Raw genomic sequence first — 17,209 nt, 5'->3', positions numbered from 1 at the left:
TCCAGTTGACAGGTAGACATTGTTAGACACGCCCTTGAGTCCTTGGCCAAGGCCTAAGTCCTTGTCCCTTACACGTGGTACTGACTGGCAAATAAATTCCCCCATTTGAAAGTCATCATCATTCGTAGGCAAAAACAATTATTTTAATTAAATTTCACTAGCCATCATATTTCAAGCTACTGTTAATGGCGGAAGTTTATTCAATACTATACGATTTGAGTAAAACCCAAACAAAAAAAAGTGTCACATTGCGTTCTAAATAAAGCTATTAAAGCAAATCTGTTCGGCTTATCGGTCACAGTCATAGCTGATCAGAGTAGAAACACACACATTTCCATCAATTGATCTAAAACACGTACAGCTGCTCCGTGCCCAACTTATATAACATAACAATAAAATAAAACAATACGAACATTTAATTTTAGTTTTTCTTCTTTTTGTTTTTTGCACTTTTGTTCTTAAAAATACTTATTATTAAAATAAACAGAAGAAGAAAGAGTGAGTACTGATGGCTGGGCCGGCCAATAAAGCCAAGCCGAGTGCTTCTTGGTGTCAATCAAGTTTTGCTATTTAAGTGCAAAAAAATAGTAGAAAAAAATTGATTAAGAAAAAAAAGCAGAGATTTTTTTTATATTGCTAATTGCCTGGCACGCGCAGGAAGTTGTTGATGTCGTGTGGCCAACAAATTTTTATGAGTTTTAATATTAGTTAAACTTTTGTTTTTGTTATTTTTGGTAAGTTTTTTTTGTTTTTTTTGCGCTTGTTGATTGCATTTATGGACAAGAATCACAATTCCCACGATACAACGCACATGAAACACTTGGCACAATAGTAACAACAATGCTTTAACTAGAAGACATACTGTTAGCCATGGCTATAAGCCAAAAAAAAATACTTGTACAAGTAGAAGAAGAAGAAGTTGGAGACGTTTGAAACCACAATCATCATCATCATCATATGGGGTACACTACACGAAACAAATAGCTCAACGCCAACAATAACAACTCAACAAAAAATGAAAAAAAAAAAAAATTATACAAGAGGCTTGCCAAAAATCACACAAAATATAACAACAGCAACAACAACAACAACAACAAAAAACATTAACAATAAGTAGAAATATAATTTTGTTTTAGCCGCAAGCTGCGACCTTTTTTTCGTTTTTTTTTTATTATTATTATTTTGTTGGCTGTTTTGTTTTGTTTTTGAAACAAAAATGTGTTGTTATACAGTACAGTGAAGCAACTCATTAAATAACAATAATATACAAAATTAACAGACAATAACAATTATACATTTAGACAATTAGGAGAACACTTAACAAGCTTAAATGTAGTAGACACGAGTTGCATTCAATGTTTTAAAAGTCCTTATCCTGATCTGTTACTACCAAATTGATTTTGGCCTCAAGAAGTTTGTTTTAGCTATGGATCTATTACAATATTGTAGTATGTAGTTGTGTAAGGGTAAGAATTTAAGTAAGTACAGCAAGTTCCTTAAAAAATTTAAGTAAGTACAGCAAGTCCCTAAATTCTTTTACTATTATTAAATCTGTTCCTAAAGTTTTAAGTTAGTGTGCCAATTGGGTTACATCAAACAAACCTTCAAAATGAATTATTTACAGTTATCTAAAGTCGAGGATCGTAGGCTTTTCTCAGGTACCATTTGCAAGATATTCAACATTCGAAATCTAGTTTTTGGTTTTTAAAATGAAATAAGTTATATGTAAATCAAGTACAAACTTTATGGGCTATGTCCAATCAAAGTCAAAAAAAAAATTGACAAAAATTAAAAAGAAAAACTTTGAATCTCAGTTTCTTTTCTAACATTGAATATATAAATCAAGTACAATCTACTTGGATTACGATCTATTTGAAATGTGCCTTTTAAGTAGATTTTTGCAAATATCTCAGAAACGGGTGCAGAAAACAGATCTGATCATTCTGTTTCTGGGTTTCAAAATATTGTAGATATATTTTAATTTTCAAGCTTCACTCATAGTGATTCGAACTACATTGTTATGTGCTCTATATATAGGAGTAAATATGTTCATATTTATATATTTTCTATATTTTCACAATTTCTTAAAATTCATATATTCATTTTTTTTTGTTCAGCGTTATATGTGATTAAATGCATGCAATGCTTATGAAATCTTTTCTCTAGTTGAAGATCTTTGACTAGAAGAGTTTTTTTCTAAAAGAATGAGTTAGGTTGTCTACACGAAAGTGTTTTTTAAGTAACGTGTATTGATAACTGTCATAACATAACGTAACTCCACACTGCAAACTCAGAACACTCAAACACTAAGATCATTTTAAAACAAATTTAAAAAAAATATATACAAATACACTTGGCAAAGAGAAACTGACTGTCGTGAACTGACTAACTAAACAAACTTTTTATAGTTTATATTGAAAACTCACCAATTATGATTTGTTTTAAGTCTTTAAATCACATTTGTTTTTATTTAAAGACTTCAAGTTTTTACTTATGTTAAATAATAAAATTTAACTTGTGCTTAAAGTCATACAGTTTCTTTTAAAAAGTAGTTCAATGCTTCTTTTTAACTTCTACTAATTTAATCAAAAGTTTAAGCATTAATATTTCTTATATGATGTGATTTAAAAACATTGCAGTATAATGACGAAATGAAGATGCAACTACTTAAGGCACATTCGAGTTTGGAATAAACTTATCAAACTCATAGTATCCAAAATATCAGGGTTAATGTATTTTCTAAACTCAAAAATCATTTCAAACTGGAAAAGGTTCTTAAACGCATTATCTAAATGTTAGTGCGTTATTCGTTTTTTTCCAATTAATACACACAATTAAAAACTTTTTTTTATATGCAATAAGATGCAGTCAAAAGCGTTAATAGTTAAATATAGTTTGTTCATAAAATACAACAGTATATTAGCTTTGTTTTCGATTTATTAACAATTCTCCCAACTTTGCAAAAGTATTATAATGTTTAAATCAATACATGTACATAAAAAATATAATTTATTAACTATTTGTCCAATTTTGATGTTAATGTGTGAAAGTCTTAATATTTGTAAACAAAACTGACAATTATTTTGATTGAAATGAACATTAGTTTTTTGTTTGCATTCCAAAAGGCTTCTTTTTTCATGGCATTTCAATTGTAAATTCATTTTTGTTTGCTTTGGCCAGCACTTCAAATGGTTTTTAGATTTATATCTAAACGTTTTTTTGTTTTAAGTTTTAGTTTCCTTTAGTTGGTACGTACGTTAACCACATTTTAGCTTTATTACTAATTATAAGTAAATAGCTTTCAAATATGGACATATTTTTACTATATGTAACACATTTCTGACGACAAAAACAAATTATATTATATAAAATCGAAATATGTCTAAAGCTTGATTAGTTTTCAATGGAAATATGATTTAATGACCTACAAATTTGCCGTTAAGTAAATATGAATTCTTTGAGGTATGACTTCTTAAATTATAAACTGAATTCTTAGTAGATAGTTAGAGAAATGTTTATAGCTTTAGAATGATAATTTTATTGCTCTGTGTCTTTTTGGATCTTATTTTTGTAATGTGGGGGGAAATCGGCGTAAAAAATTTGTTTGACCAAGTAAAATTTCTTAGCCAAAATCTGATTTTTTATCCAAATCAATGTTTTGGGTGGGAAGTTTCACCCTTTTCACCCCCCGTAGATCTGCCACTGCTTTAAAGAGGTTCAACTTTTAAGATCAAATAAATTTTAACATATCTTTTTGGATCTTTGTTTGTAACTTAAATCTATATCCATAATATATCCAAATATAAAATTAGACATAACAAAACTGTTAAGTTTTGATTTTTGGCAAATACTCTTTTCAACTAAACATTACTTATACGTATAGAATAACAAAGGGATGAGCCTTATCCAAGTCTATACTAACAACAAAAATTATGCATGTAAAAAAAAAATTAAATTTTGAAACTTACGTTTATATTTATGTCACACAGATCAGCATTCACAAACACAAAGCCTAGGAAAACACATCAAAATTTTGGGGAACATAAAAAAAATTAAAAAAATATAAAAAAAATAAAAAAAATTAAAAAAAAATTAAAAAACAATAAAATAAATAAATTTTCAAGTTGAAAATTTGCATAATGCATTTTTAGATTATAAGTTCGTTTTCGCTTACACAAAAGAATGTTGAAGAAATTATGTTAAATTAACCCAAAATTCTAAATTTTTTTTTTTTTTAATTTTTTTTTTGGTATTTCCTTAAAAAAACTTCCACGTTATCCCTTGCGGACTGAAGATTCCGAAAACATTTCAAGTCGAACTGCAATTGAGTTTTCAAATTCGCACATTAAGAAAATATCAACATGTGTTGTAGTAAGTATCTACTGTTCAAAATATCCTTATGCCTGGTGAGTGTTTACTGTACTTACTATATGCAACCAATGTGAACCCTGTACCTATATGATACATTCATCAACTATATACTATTTGAAGTCTTTTGGCCATAATCAGAGTGCGCACAAAAATTTGCATAGACAATTTAGACACCAACAACATATGAGTGTGTGTGTGTGTGTGTTTGTGTGTGTGTACGCATACGCATCTGGCATACAAAGATTGATGATGAAGCTGCTGGACTGTCGCCTCCTCCGCCTCTTGCTTCATTCTCCTTCAGCTTTAGCCTCCCTCGTCGTGTCTCTTTTATGTTTTTGGTTGAAGTGTCAAATGTGGCGCAGCATTGACCTTTATTTGGGTTTGTGTATTGGCTAAATTAATCATTACAATTTTTTTTGTTTGTTTGTTTTTTGGGGCCTTTTGAGAGGGAGGCACGCTCCCTGCTCCGCTTTGATTGTGGCCGATTTGAACCACATTTTCTACTGACTCATGTGCCCGGTGTGTATTGTTGTTGTCCATTTCATGATTAGCCGCTTTTTTTTTCAATAATAACTGTGCATAATTCGTTATTTGATTTTTGAAATTCAGTTTCGGTTTTATTTTTTTCTCTTTACTTTTTTGCACCAACGCCAACCCACACAAAAAATTGCTCACTTTGGTTTTGGTTTTTTTTTTCGTGTGTTTTTTTGTTCAATTTATGTCGATTATTATCTTTTCTTTCCACTTGTCGAATTTTTGGCGTTGAAATTTCTTGCCTGGAAGCCGCAAAAATTACAATTCAAAAACTCCTAAATAAATTCAATGTCAACGATTTTTCTATCTCTTTTTTCGTAGAGTTTTTGAAGTGACTGAAGATAAAAAAAAAATTGTATATAGATTTTTCTTATGTGTTGCTACTGTTCGTGCCAATTTAATATTTAACTGGCATTAAAGTTAATTTGGTTTTCTGTTTTCATAAATCGTCAAACGAAATGTTTTGTCAATAAATTTCTTTGCCAACTGTTGCTTACACAAAAAAAAAGACTTATAAATATAAATGTCAGAGTGTTTGTTTGTTTTTTTTGTGTGCAAAATCAGACTGACTATAATCAATATTAAATTTAGGTTGGAAAGTTTATTTACCCAAACAAGACAAAAAAGTGAAAACTGATAAGCTATTGCAGGCTATTAGAAGGCCCTCTCAGCCATAACCCATTAGAGGTAGAAAACAAAAAAAAAAGAGTTAAATTGTAATGTGCAACTTGGCCTAATGAAGGTTTAAACACTCGCTTTAGGTTGTTGGCATGACTAAATCACGTGTAGTGTGTGAAATGTGTTTGGGTGTGGGGGGGATTATAAAACTCTTCATCGATAAGCATGGGTCAGTCTGTCAGATTACGACTGTGACTAGCATAAAAAATTGAGTAACTGGCTAAAGATAATCAATGGTGCTTTAATGGCGTGTGCAAAAAATGCCAACACAACAAGAAAAATGGCAGCAAAAGAACTTGCCTAATTAAATCATCATCCTAAGAGGCCCAACCAACCAAGCACCAACCCCAAACCCTTTGACTTGGCCAAGCCCCAAGACTCCACTCTATAAACGAAGCATTGACGTTGCCTCAACGTCAACAGCAACTGCGACTGCGGCAGCGGCAGCGACTGAGACTGAGACAGCGACGCTGACAGAGAGTATATCACTTACAGACACAGGCCGGCCAACGTTTATTTGCGCTCGAACAACGAACGTGGTAACAACAGCTCCCAAAAATAATAATAATAAAAAACAAAAAACTTAACAAAGTTTCGCGGAAAATCTGCACAAAATCAAATCAAACTACCAATAATAGACAAACGGCTTACATCTTGGCTGCTGCTTTCTCAACAAGGCTAATTAAATTGAAAAATTACAAACCAAAAAGAGTAGAAAAATAATTGTAGACGCGCTTTCATCTCGCTTGTTAATTGATCAACGAAATTCAAAAAAAAAAACTTCAATTATTTTGGACAATTGTGCAACTGGTCCTCACCCTCAATACAAGACACTTAACCTTAACTTAACAATTATTATTGTTAAATATTATTCGATTCAAGTGCGCCAAACCAAAAACACCTCCCCCCACCCCGAAAAAAACGTACTTTTACTTCAAACGAAAGCAAAGCCCCCCACGCGGTTAACAAAAAAAAAATTTGAAAGAAATAATAAAAATTATTCAAGTGGCAGCTGAAGTAAATAAAAAAAAATTATTATTATTGTAATTTCAAATAACCAAAATGGTTGAGAAAACAGGTGAGTGTGAAGTTAGAGAAAGAGACAGAAAAAGAGAGAGATGCTTGCCACAAGGTTAATAGTTTCGAAAAAGTGTGCAAAATTCAATTCAATTCAATTGCTTTTGGCATAAAGTGGAAACGAAAAGTAATACCATACATATAAAGCTACATAATTTCTGTGAAATCACAAAATGAAAATTGTGGTAGATGAAAATTTTGTGTTGTCTCACTGAAATATAAACAATTCGATTTGTAAAAGATGAGCAAAACTGTGATTAATTTGTTTATTACAAGTTTTCTCAATTTAACTTCAAGCAATAATTTCTACGATAAAGTTTTTAATTTGTTTGCAATAAAATTAAATTTTTGTTTGATTATTTCACATCAGAAAAATTTACTACTTTGAGCCTTTTCGAAATGTTGTATTTGCCATTTCGTTTATAATTTTTAATGGTGAATTTTTTAGTTTCAAACATAAAGTCAGTCCACAAATTTAAATCCCAATAAATTCTAAACATCTTCCTTTTATAAAGGGTGTTGATTTTAGGAATTTTAGTTTTGAAATTGTTTATTGTTTTGAAATGTTTAGTCAATTTATGTAATTCGTGGATGAGATTTCTATTTTAAGTTACTCTGTTGAGCTTTCACTTTTAAGAATTGTGTGGGCAGTTGACAGTTCAAATATTAATAAAAAGCAGTGAAGAAAATTTTAAACTTTGATTTCTTTAATCCTTAATATCAACTGATTAAATTGGGATTTTGCTTAAACATACATATATACATACATACATAGGCTGAGATGGCTAGATAGTATTTTTTAAATTTGTTGTTGCAAAATGATAATAAAATCTCAATTAAATTCAAAATTGCAAAAAAAAGTAACAAAAGTCCAGTTTTAACGTTTTTTTATGTTTTTCCATTTTTTGCTGAAGAATAAGAAAAAGGCACTAAAAATACAGTATTAAATGGCATTCATGCCATAGTATCTTATGTTAGTTATTACCAATATTGTGTAAGCCTAAATGGAAGATCTCTATGATCATGTGCTTCCCATATTGGCCAGGAAATTTAGAGACAGATTATTTTCATGGTTCTTTGAATTTCATCAGAGACTTAGATTCTCACGCTATATGTATACATAGCACTTCTATGTTTTCTTTTTTGTGTTGAACGAGGATGCCTTCGGATATATGTAGGTAATGTTTTGGCTTGCCAATCTTTAAGAATATCTATTAAGTTGAAGTTGAGTTGAAAGTTGGATACTTAAATTCCGTATGTCCAAGGTAGCTTGTTTCGAAATCAACACTTTAATTGTTTTAGGAGGCTTTATTAATTTAACATATCTAAATACCAAATAACAAACATGGCTTAAGATTAGAGTAAAATTAAAAAACAGTTTACAAAAAAGAACGCTTGGCTTTCTTACATAGTAAAAGAAGAAGTTTAAGATTTGTAAGCCATCAACGAAAAGGAGTCTAATTACAGAAAATATTATGATTTTTTACAAACAATTGTGACTAAGCGAAAGATTTTCTAAATCAATATGAAAAATGAAATTGGTTTGCATTTGAACTCACCAAATGAAGATTATTATTAATATTTCTTATCCCTGGAAAAAATTGATCTACTTTTCCTGAAAAGTTGTTTTAAATTGTAGCAGCTTAATAGTGAAAATTAGGTTTAATTTTTTCCTTTTTATATGAAATAAAATTCTTGCAATTTCAAATTGTCATTTTATTTATGCACTTCAATATCGTAAATCCCATAAAAAAGTACAAAAATTTAAGTGGAATTCAATTCAGCAACTATGACACCTTTAAATTTATGGCTTAGGTTTCTGTCTATCAAAATGAAGCAAAAATTATTGAAGTGAAATGGTAAAACTTTTAAGATACAAAACTTAAATATTTTATCTAAGTCTCGCAAATATTTTAAGGAAGCGGAATCTATTGACGAACTGTGAGACCTTCATTTCTGTGATTCCCAACGGGTTCCGGAGTCCCATAAGATAACGATTGATTTCACGTCATAGTCTTTAAAATTTATATAATTTTATGGAAATTTTTCTTAATTCTGTTGAATTGAATTTTAACTGGAATTTATCTATTGAAGGAATAGTTTGTCGCATAAATTTATTGCAAATGATATTTCGGTATCTTGTTTATCGTTATCTCTTAACAATAAACTTAACGTAATGAGATAGGGGAGGGTGAAATGGAAAAGGTGTTTAAGCTTTTACTTCCCATTTTTCCTACTAATATGTTGGGCATTGTTAATAATTTTTCCAGCTTTTCATTTTAATTAAACAGTTTGTTTTGTTGATTGTCATTTCGTTTTTTTTTTTGAAAATCATCTTTGTGGGCATTTAATCACACACTTGTGTCATCTGTACACTATAATCGCATACTATAAGTATACGTATATATATCTATATATATATAGCTGTCTCTGTGTGGCATGTCTCTCTCCATATCGATAACGACATGATTGCTTTTCAATATACCTTACCTACGAGTATATTTTCACCGTTGAGCCGCAGCATGACAGTAAATTAGCCTCTAGCCAAATGATGTTGTTTTTTTTTGTTTCTTCTTTTTGTTGCTATTTCTGATTTTTGTTTGTTATTTTTTTGTTATTTTGATTTTGTTTTGTGGCTTCCGTGCGATGATTTCTGTTTTCTGTAACTGAAAGTTTGCATGACAAATGTGTAGAGAGATGAAGAGATAAAATGGAAAGGGGGCAAAGAGAAGAGAGAGAGAGAGCGAATACTCGTAGTAAAATAAACAACAACAGATTTTCAGCCATTTATATCATTATGATGACTTCCTCAACCCAAACGAAAGCAGACATAAAGCAAAAGTTATCAAGTGAATGAACCTAGCTGAGAAAACGCAGACAGAATTAAACAATTGAGAAATCTAAAAACGATAAAAACAATAGTTTTCTACAATATATATGAAACCGACTTGAATTCACCCTTAATCAATGTATCAGACTATCTTAAGAGACAATTTCTTCTTTTAAAATTAAAATTTTGACAAACTTGAATTTAAACCGGCTCGAGGTCAATCTTACAAAAGAAGATTATTTCAAAGGTAACACACAAAAAGGTGAGCAGGTTGTCTGTATAGCTATTTCAAGAACTACCAAGTTCTATCATCAGCAGACTTTGCTAAAGAACTCCAGAATTGCAATAGCCATACCATGTCTTCAACGCTAAAACTAGTTGGGAATTACATTGCCAACTAAATGAAATGTGTGTTACCTTTGAAATAATCTTCTTTTGTAAGATTGACCTCGAGCCGGTTTAAATTCAATTTAAATTTCAATAGGTCGCAATCTCTAACCAGATAACACTAACGGAAGGCACGCCGTTATTTTTGGAATTTTATTCCAAAAAAACCCCTTTTTCTATATGGTACAATATACCGTGTATAAAAAGAAACAGGTCTTGAATTTAGTTTGTTAAGGGCGAAGCTCTTACACTAATATTTCATAGCGCCTAAGGGTAATGCACAAAAGGTGGTCTTCGGTATTGTAGGCTTCGCCAGCTTTTTTCGCTTCATTTAGTTGGCAATGTAATTCCCAACTAGTTTTAGCGTTGAAGACATGGTATGGCTATTGCAATTCTGGAGTTCTTTAGCAAAGTCTGCTGATGATAGAACTTGGTAGTTCTTGAAATAGCTATACAGACAACCTGCTCACCTTTTTGTGTGTTACCTTTGAAATAATCTTCTTTTGTAAGATTGACCTCGAGCCGGTTTAAATTCAATTTAAATTTCAATAGGTCGCAATCTCTAACCAGATTTTGACAAACTAAAAACAGAAATTGTAAAACAAAATTCATTAGCTACTTATTAAAGTAATTTTAAGTATTCAAATTGCTTATATTTAACTAAGCAAAAGAGTTAGCCTAATCTTTATTTATCCTTTGCAGGGATATTAGGTATTGATACATACTAAAACTAAAAAAAACACCCATAAATTTTATAACTAAACTTTAGAGTAAATCATTTAGAATTTCGATTCGATTGTTGATGATGAGTCATGTAGGGTTGTATATGGTGCATATTTATTATTATTATTATTTATTAAAAATAAATAAATCCGTTGGAAAGCAATAAAAATTAGCCAAAAATAAATAAATCCGTTGAAAAGCAATAGAAATTAATCAAAAATTTTAAAATAATTACCGCGCGCAATATTATTGCAGTATTGACAACCCTATTACGTCAACTGAAAATTGTAACTGCCAACTTAGTACAGATTTTTAAAGCCAAAGTAATTTCTAGCAGGTTGGAAGGTTCAGTTATGGTTGTTTTGAGCAAAAGCCCCCTGTGTTCAATATTTTCAATGGGGTTTTCGTATAATAATAAATTAAGTATGAAAACAACCATTTTTAGCGATCGCTTAAATGCAGATCTATGCTAAATTTATTAAAAAGTATTTCAGCAATGTTTTCTTTTATCAATGTCTTAATGTTGGAGGAAAAGCTGAGAGGTTTTAAAACTGACAAACGACATTTCTGTGACACCCACATTTACTTTTGGGTTGGTTTTAGGTTATTATCGATATCTGTGACACACCTGTATATGTATATTTTTGCAAAATAAAGGTATAATCAGAAATAAATTAAGGCAAGAGTTACAAATTTTAGAAATTTTACTTTAATTTAAATTACTTGAAGCATTCCAAACTCACGCCATCTACCTGAACCCGTATGATCTCAAGATTCTTACTTTTATAAGCCAGGACTGTTTCTTTTATATGTATTTTCATGTCCATAAACTTTTTCTTTATATTATTAATAATTTTAATTTAAGAATAATAAGAAATATAGTCCCTTAAATTGCTCTAGTCTAAGAAACTACTAGGAATCTTTCCTCTGATCATCTGATAGCCGCATCTAAATGATGCCTAAGACTATCTAAGAAATTTCGTACTCAGAAACATAGAGATCTTAGCTCTTTCAGGCCTTATAATCTGATGACTTAATTTAAAACAAATCTTACAAAAGCAAACAAAGATATTTATCTTATTAATTTTTAAAGTATAGTCTTAAAGTCTCTCATTTAGGAATACAATTTAAATATTTATTTATCTAAAATGTGTTCCTAAATTCCAAGAGTTATTCTCGTTTTTTACAAGAATACTTTTAAAGAATTTGAATGACACTAATAATTTAAGTTTCATTATTGTTGCCTAAATGAATATACCCATTTTACAATTGTGTGTAGGGTATATTGAAACGAAAACGAGAATTATGTTTAAATTGTGTGCAATTAATTAATTATTTGTTTTTTTTTTTTATCATATTTGCCCATCTTTGGCGTCAAATAGAAGACAATATTTACCTTACTCTGTAGCTAAATGATAATTAATTTGCTCAGGCGTTAAAAGATATTGGAAACAATAATAAATAATAACGCAAAGTTCATTCTGGCTAGAGTTAATTAATGTTAAGGTCTCTTTCATGCTGGGCTGAATTGTTTAAACAATTGTTCAAATATTTATTTCGACAACTGTAAAAACTGTTTCAAGGAACGTTTAGGCAAAGTCAATGGCAATTGAGTTAGATAGATCAATAGATACATTACCTGGAAGCAGATCGGATCGTGAGAAATATTACGCCTCCAAAAAGGTAAGAGGAAAACGTGTTTCTAATCTCTTTGGCCATTTAATGTGGTTGTTAGTTTTGTTATTTTTTAGTTTTTATGGTGACAATTCTCAAAGTCTCATCGTCGTCAGCAATGTGAATTATACATAAATCATAGGAATGTATGTAGAGAGAGATTCAACAAAAAATTATAATTATAATCGTGAGTTTCGGCGTTGACATCCATGATCCATGACATCACGGGGCAATGAGCATAAAATCAGCAATCAAACAAGTTTTAGGAAGTTTGTGTTTTTGGTTCTAATCTGTTCTAATATAACAGTATAACTATTGTCATTGCTCCATGAATGAATCTTCAATGTAAAAATCAACTTGCTATTTTAATCCGTACAACAAAACAAAACAAATGCTAAACTTAATATATAATTTGCTTAATACTTGTACTTAACATTGAGAGATTGCAATTGAAATGTGGAATCACAAAAGATGTTCTCATGGAAAGTTATGACTTTTTGTTTTCTATCTAATTAACGTGACTTAAATAATTAAACTCAAAAGTTCCGAGTTTATTTTATAATAGATGAGTAAACAAATTGTATAAAATGAATTTCAGGAAAGTGAAATTACAATCAAAAAGGGCAAAGGTAATAGAAACCTTTCATTAAAAAGTAAAACAATTTCAATATAATTTCATCATTAAAAACATCAGTAGATTGTAATTATCTTTCTTATATAGAATTTCTACCCCTAATGTAACTGGTTTATAGCAGGTTCAAGAGCTATTGTTATGTTATAGTATTTTCAGAAATAAAAGAAATCTTACTCAAAAACGCAAAAATCAATTTCTGAAACAACAAAATACAGGAAAAAAGTATACATCTTTAGAAGATATAAAACTCTTGTTGAAGAGGTTTTGAAAAATATAATATTATTTGCATTAACAAAAAAATAGTAATTTTCTAATTTTTTCCAACATATCTAAACCATCATAAATATTTTAAAAATCATTGAAGTCAATTTTAAAAAAAGGAAAAAAACGCTAAAGTGAATAAAAAATGACCCTTTTTAAACCTTTTTAAAACAAAAGAATTTATGTAGTCTATAAAAATCTATAAATTAGAAAATATTAACTATATGGAGGTCTTAATATTTATGTATTCAAATTTTGGTATAATTCCTAAAAATTTATCTAAGAATTTGTGTTGACTTTAGTCAACTTTTAACCCATATGGTAAGATACATTTTTAGGAATTATACCAAAATTTGAATACATAAATATATGTTTAAAAAATATGAAAAAGATTCCAATTTAAATGTGTGATCTACTTGAAAATAGAGTTTTAGCTGATTGAGATTTCAGCTTTCAAATTTATTATATAGGAACTATACTTTATTTTTAAATTAATGCAAAAGTTTTTAATACTTTTGGTCATTAATAACCTTCTTGAATTATTGCAAACCCATTGACATAAAAGACTTGAGTTTCAAAAGAAGTAAAAACAAAATATTTTTCAGTTTTATGATTCTTTTCGAACAAATTTCTTTAGAACCAAGCGAGTAACGTCTTCATAGGCTAATCATTTTTAAAGTAAACACAATATTATGGAAATAAATTATTCTCAAATAATAACAAACTAAATAAGTCGATAGGTGAAAATTCATTAGTTCAATATTTCATACATATCTAAAAGCTTCTCCCTTTTATTGGTTACTGAAGAGAATCATTTATTTCTTTAAACACACAAATTTTTGGAAAACTTTTAAAACTACCTCCTTGAGCGAAATATCACCTAATGCTAATGATTCATCATGGTTTTAGAGGGTTTTTTTTCTGGGGGGCTTTAAAGTGATTAGCTGAATCAATTTTTATAGCCCATTAAAGCTAGAATCAATTATTATTAAATTAATCAAAAATTCATCGAACAAAAAAAAAAGAGCCGTCTATCTCAAGAATGTTTATGGAATCAATTTTTTAAAAGAGTAATGACGTTTTGTGTTTTTTTTTTATAATTAGTGGTTAGGCTATAGAAAGGGTAACATTTTTTAACAAAAATGTTTCTTGTTTTTGCAATTCGCCAAGATAAACAAAGTTTCACTCTTTGTGACTATTCAAATGCATATTAAAACTCTACTCTATCATAAATTCTCTAATAGATTTATTAGTTTTGTAATTGACTTCAGTTTAGACGACATAAATTTTATGCCTGCCATAAACCAAAACAACAGAAAAAAAACCAACCGAAAACTCGCACCTCCCTCACAGTCAAATAGAATGGCCGGGGCAGGGCATGTGACTAATTAATAAAATTTATTGGTCGATCGGAACGGAATATATCATCTGTGTATATATACTTATAGTCAGAGGAGAGCGAACAGGTTTCTTTGGGTCTCTGTATTTTTATTACATTTATTTCACCTTTTTTTTTCTTCTCTATATTTAATAAAATCATCACCTTAGTGAATGAACAAAACAGTCTGAAATGTCTTAAAAAATGAAGAGCGAAAAATGTGTATTGCGCAAAACCGAAAATTAATAATCCGATTAAATTGATTAATTATTGTAGATGAACAACAGCAAATTCAGATAGACCCAAAAAAGGTTGGTGGGGGAGGTAAGGGAGAGGGAGCACGAGCCTTTTGTCTTGTAATTACCATGACATGGGAAATTAACAATAACTAAGAGAAAACGAATAGAGAGAAACACAAACTCATATGGGGAATATTAGCGAAATTATGCGTTATTTGCGTGTCAGTGGCAAATAAGTTTAGCCATTCGAATGACATAGGAGTTGGGGGGTATCCATGTTGGAAGTAGGTGAGAAAAGCAGCTATGACATTGCTCATGTTCTAATAATACTTATGAATATCATAAAAGACCTTCCAACTTTTTAACTCTTACGTATGTGATTTGCAAGAGGAACTCACCAAGGAAAGGATATTTGTTTTTTTTTGTTTGCTTTGTTTCCTTTTTTGGGTGTGTTTTTTTTTCGAAAATAGCAAACCAGTTCCGAGAGTGTCCGAGAGTCAGAGCCAAGCCTTTGACTTGCTGGCCTCCATTAAATATGGTTTTTTTTTTTGGTATATCGAGGCACCTGACACGTGTGAGTCCAGCCATCAGAGGAGCGAGCCGCACCTCCTCTGTCACTGCCAGCGCCTTGACTTTGACTCTGCTTACTAAGCTAAGCCAAGGTAAAGTAAAGTAAACTGCTGCACCTCTTAAGCCAGCATACACTGAGAGATAAGTGTTTAGCTTTTAATAATGTGAAATGGTTAAATGTTAAATAGTTAAATGAATTGTTAACTTTGCCCTTTGTTTTGTTTGCTACTTTATTAAACTAACAAGAAGTCTTCTAAGGATGATAGTTAATCGATAATTTGCATGGTATTCAACGATAACACTATAAGACAATTTGGTTAAATCTTACATTTTCAAATGGAATATAATATGGTTTTATTTTAAGAAAAGTTCTACATATGCTGGATATAATAGTATATGAGAAGATTTTAAAAGAAATATTTTTTTGAACATTAGCTTTAAAAGTGTTTAGTTTTTAGATGAATCTTCTTATTATAAATTTAAAGTACATTAACGATTTCGAAATTAAGTGTAAAGTGGTGTTAATTTAAGGATGGCATTCTGGCATAATGACATGTATCGAACGGTGTAAGCAAAGTGATCATTGTTCGATTACTTCCCGAATGGAGATCGATAAAAGAGATCAGATTTCACGTAAATATTAAACAAATCATCGATTTCAAAATCGACAGAAAAGTAATGACAATTTAATGAGGATGATGAGAAGTTTTAGTAAAAAGTTAACAAATATTATAAAATTTCGATTATTATCCAACTTAGTTACCGATAACCATGATCAACGTATTATAAAAGGAAATGTTAAGTGCTTTTAGCTATTAAAGAATCCCCATAGACATATCCAAGTAGGACAGATAGGAGGAAATATGCGTCAAATGGTGTCTTAGTAATGGTTCTTAAATTGTCGGAGCAAGTGAAAATAGTAATGCATAAGTTTTGAAAGGGGATAGACAAAACTATTGCTCTATCTATGACTCTTAAAAGAGTCTTAAGAACAGACAAAGGCGATTGCTGAGTAGGCTATTTGGTGACAATGTTTGGGTTTCTTTTGTTACCTTTTATATGTCATCGATCCAAGTATTTCTGCAATCTACAAGACTCACTTCTTCTAATATTAAGTATGATAGATGGAAAATGCATTCTTTTGTAATGTACTCGAAACCATTTCTCTCAGTGTCTTTGAATTTTACGAGCTGCAAACCAAGAGCAAGCCCAGCAAGTCCAAGTCCATGCTAAACGGATGTCCGGTGAATGTTTAGTTATAGCAACTGCAACTGCACCATTGACTCGGACTTTCTGAGGACCGACCAATATGGTCTTTAAATTTCAGTTATTGCATTCATTTTGTTTGCTTAATTTAGTAATATATTTATTCCAAGTACATTTCAATTGCATTTTATTTAACCAATTTTGGGCAAATGCTTATGATAATTTAAAGCGAAACTCTAAATGGTGATGCACTTGAAAACACTCGAGTCATACTCTAGTCACTTCAGACATTGTTGTTGTTGTTGTTGTTGCTCTGCTATCTTATCAGGCAACTAAGTAATTCAAATGGCCATAAATCGTTGAAGCAGAACTACCCGGGCATAAAACCAAACGAGCCGACAAGGTGGAGAAAGATTCATATCTGATTTTTTATTTTTTGGTTTTTCTTTTTTTTATTTCCATTGACTACCTTACCATTTCCTCGGCCTTTTCTTCTTGCCGTGACGTAACACAGATCAGATTGCTGATAAAAAGTGTAAAAAGTGCTAACTAAGGTGCATACTTTGTGTATAAATAGTTACTTATGTGCCTGACCTTGACATTAGAGAACTGGGTTTGGAACTGCGTTTCGTTATGGGTAGTGCAAA

At 30.3% G+C, this 17,209-nt stretch overlaps 1 protein-coding gene across 2 annotated transcripts in view; it reads left to right on the top strand.

Moving 5' to 3' along the window:
- Window positions 1-4,125: 4,125 nt before the first annotated feature.
- The window catches only part of LOC6640184 (aquaporin), a 30,229-nt gene continuing 17,145 nt past the window's right edge, over window positions 4,126-17,209 (top strand). The window contains exon 1 of one of the 2 annotated variants that reach the window (XM_015178780.3): window positions 4,126-4,371. In XM_015178780.3, coding sequence (XP_015034266.1) covers window positions 4,362-4,371 — 10 coding nt within the window. In that variant the 5' untranslated portion in view covers window positions 4,126-4,361. Of the gene's footprint in view, window positions 4,372-6,163; window positions 6,662-17,209 lie in introns of those variants that run through there. The other variant, XM_002063360.4, reaches the window with a different exon arrangement.

The sequence above is a fragment of the Drosophila willistoni genome (genome assembly GCF_018902025.1).
Source record: "Drosophila willistoni isolate 14030-0811.24 chromosome 2L unlocalized genomic scaffold, UCI_dwil_1.1 Seg196, whole genome shotgun sequence".
Taxonomy (NCBI): Eukaryota; Metazoa; Arthropoda; class Insecta; order Diptera; family Drosophilidae; genus Drosophila; species Drosophila willistoni.
This window is presented reverse-complemented; position numbering and strand designations above follow the sequence as displayed.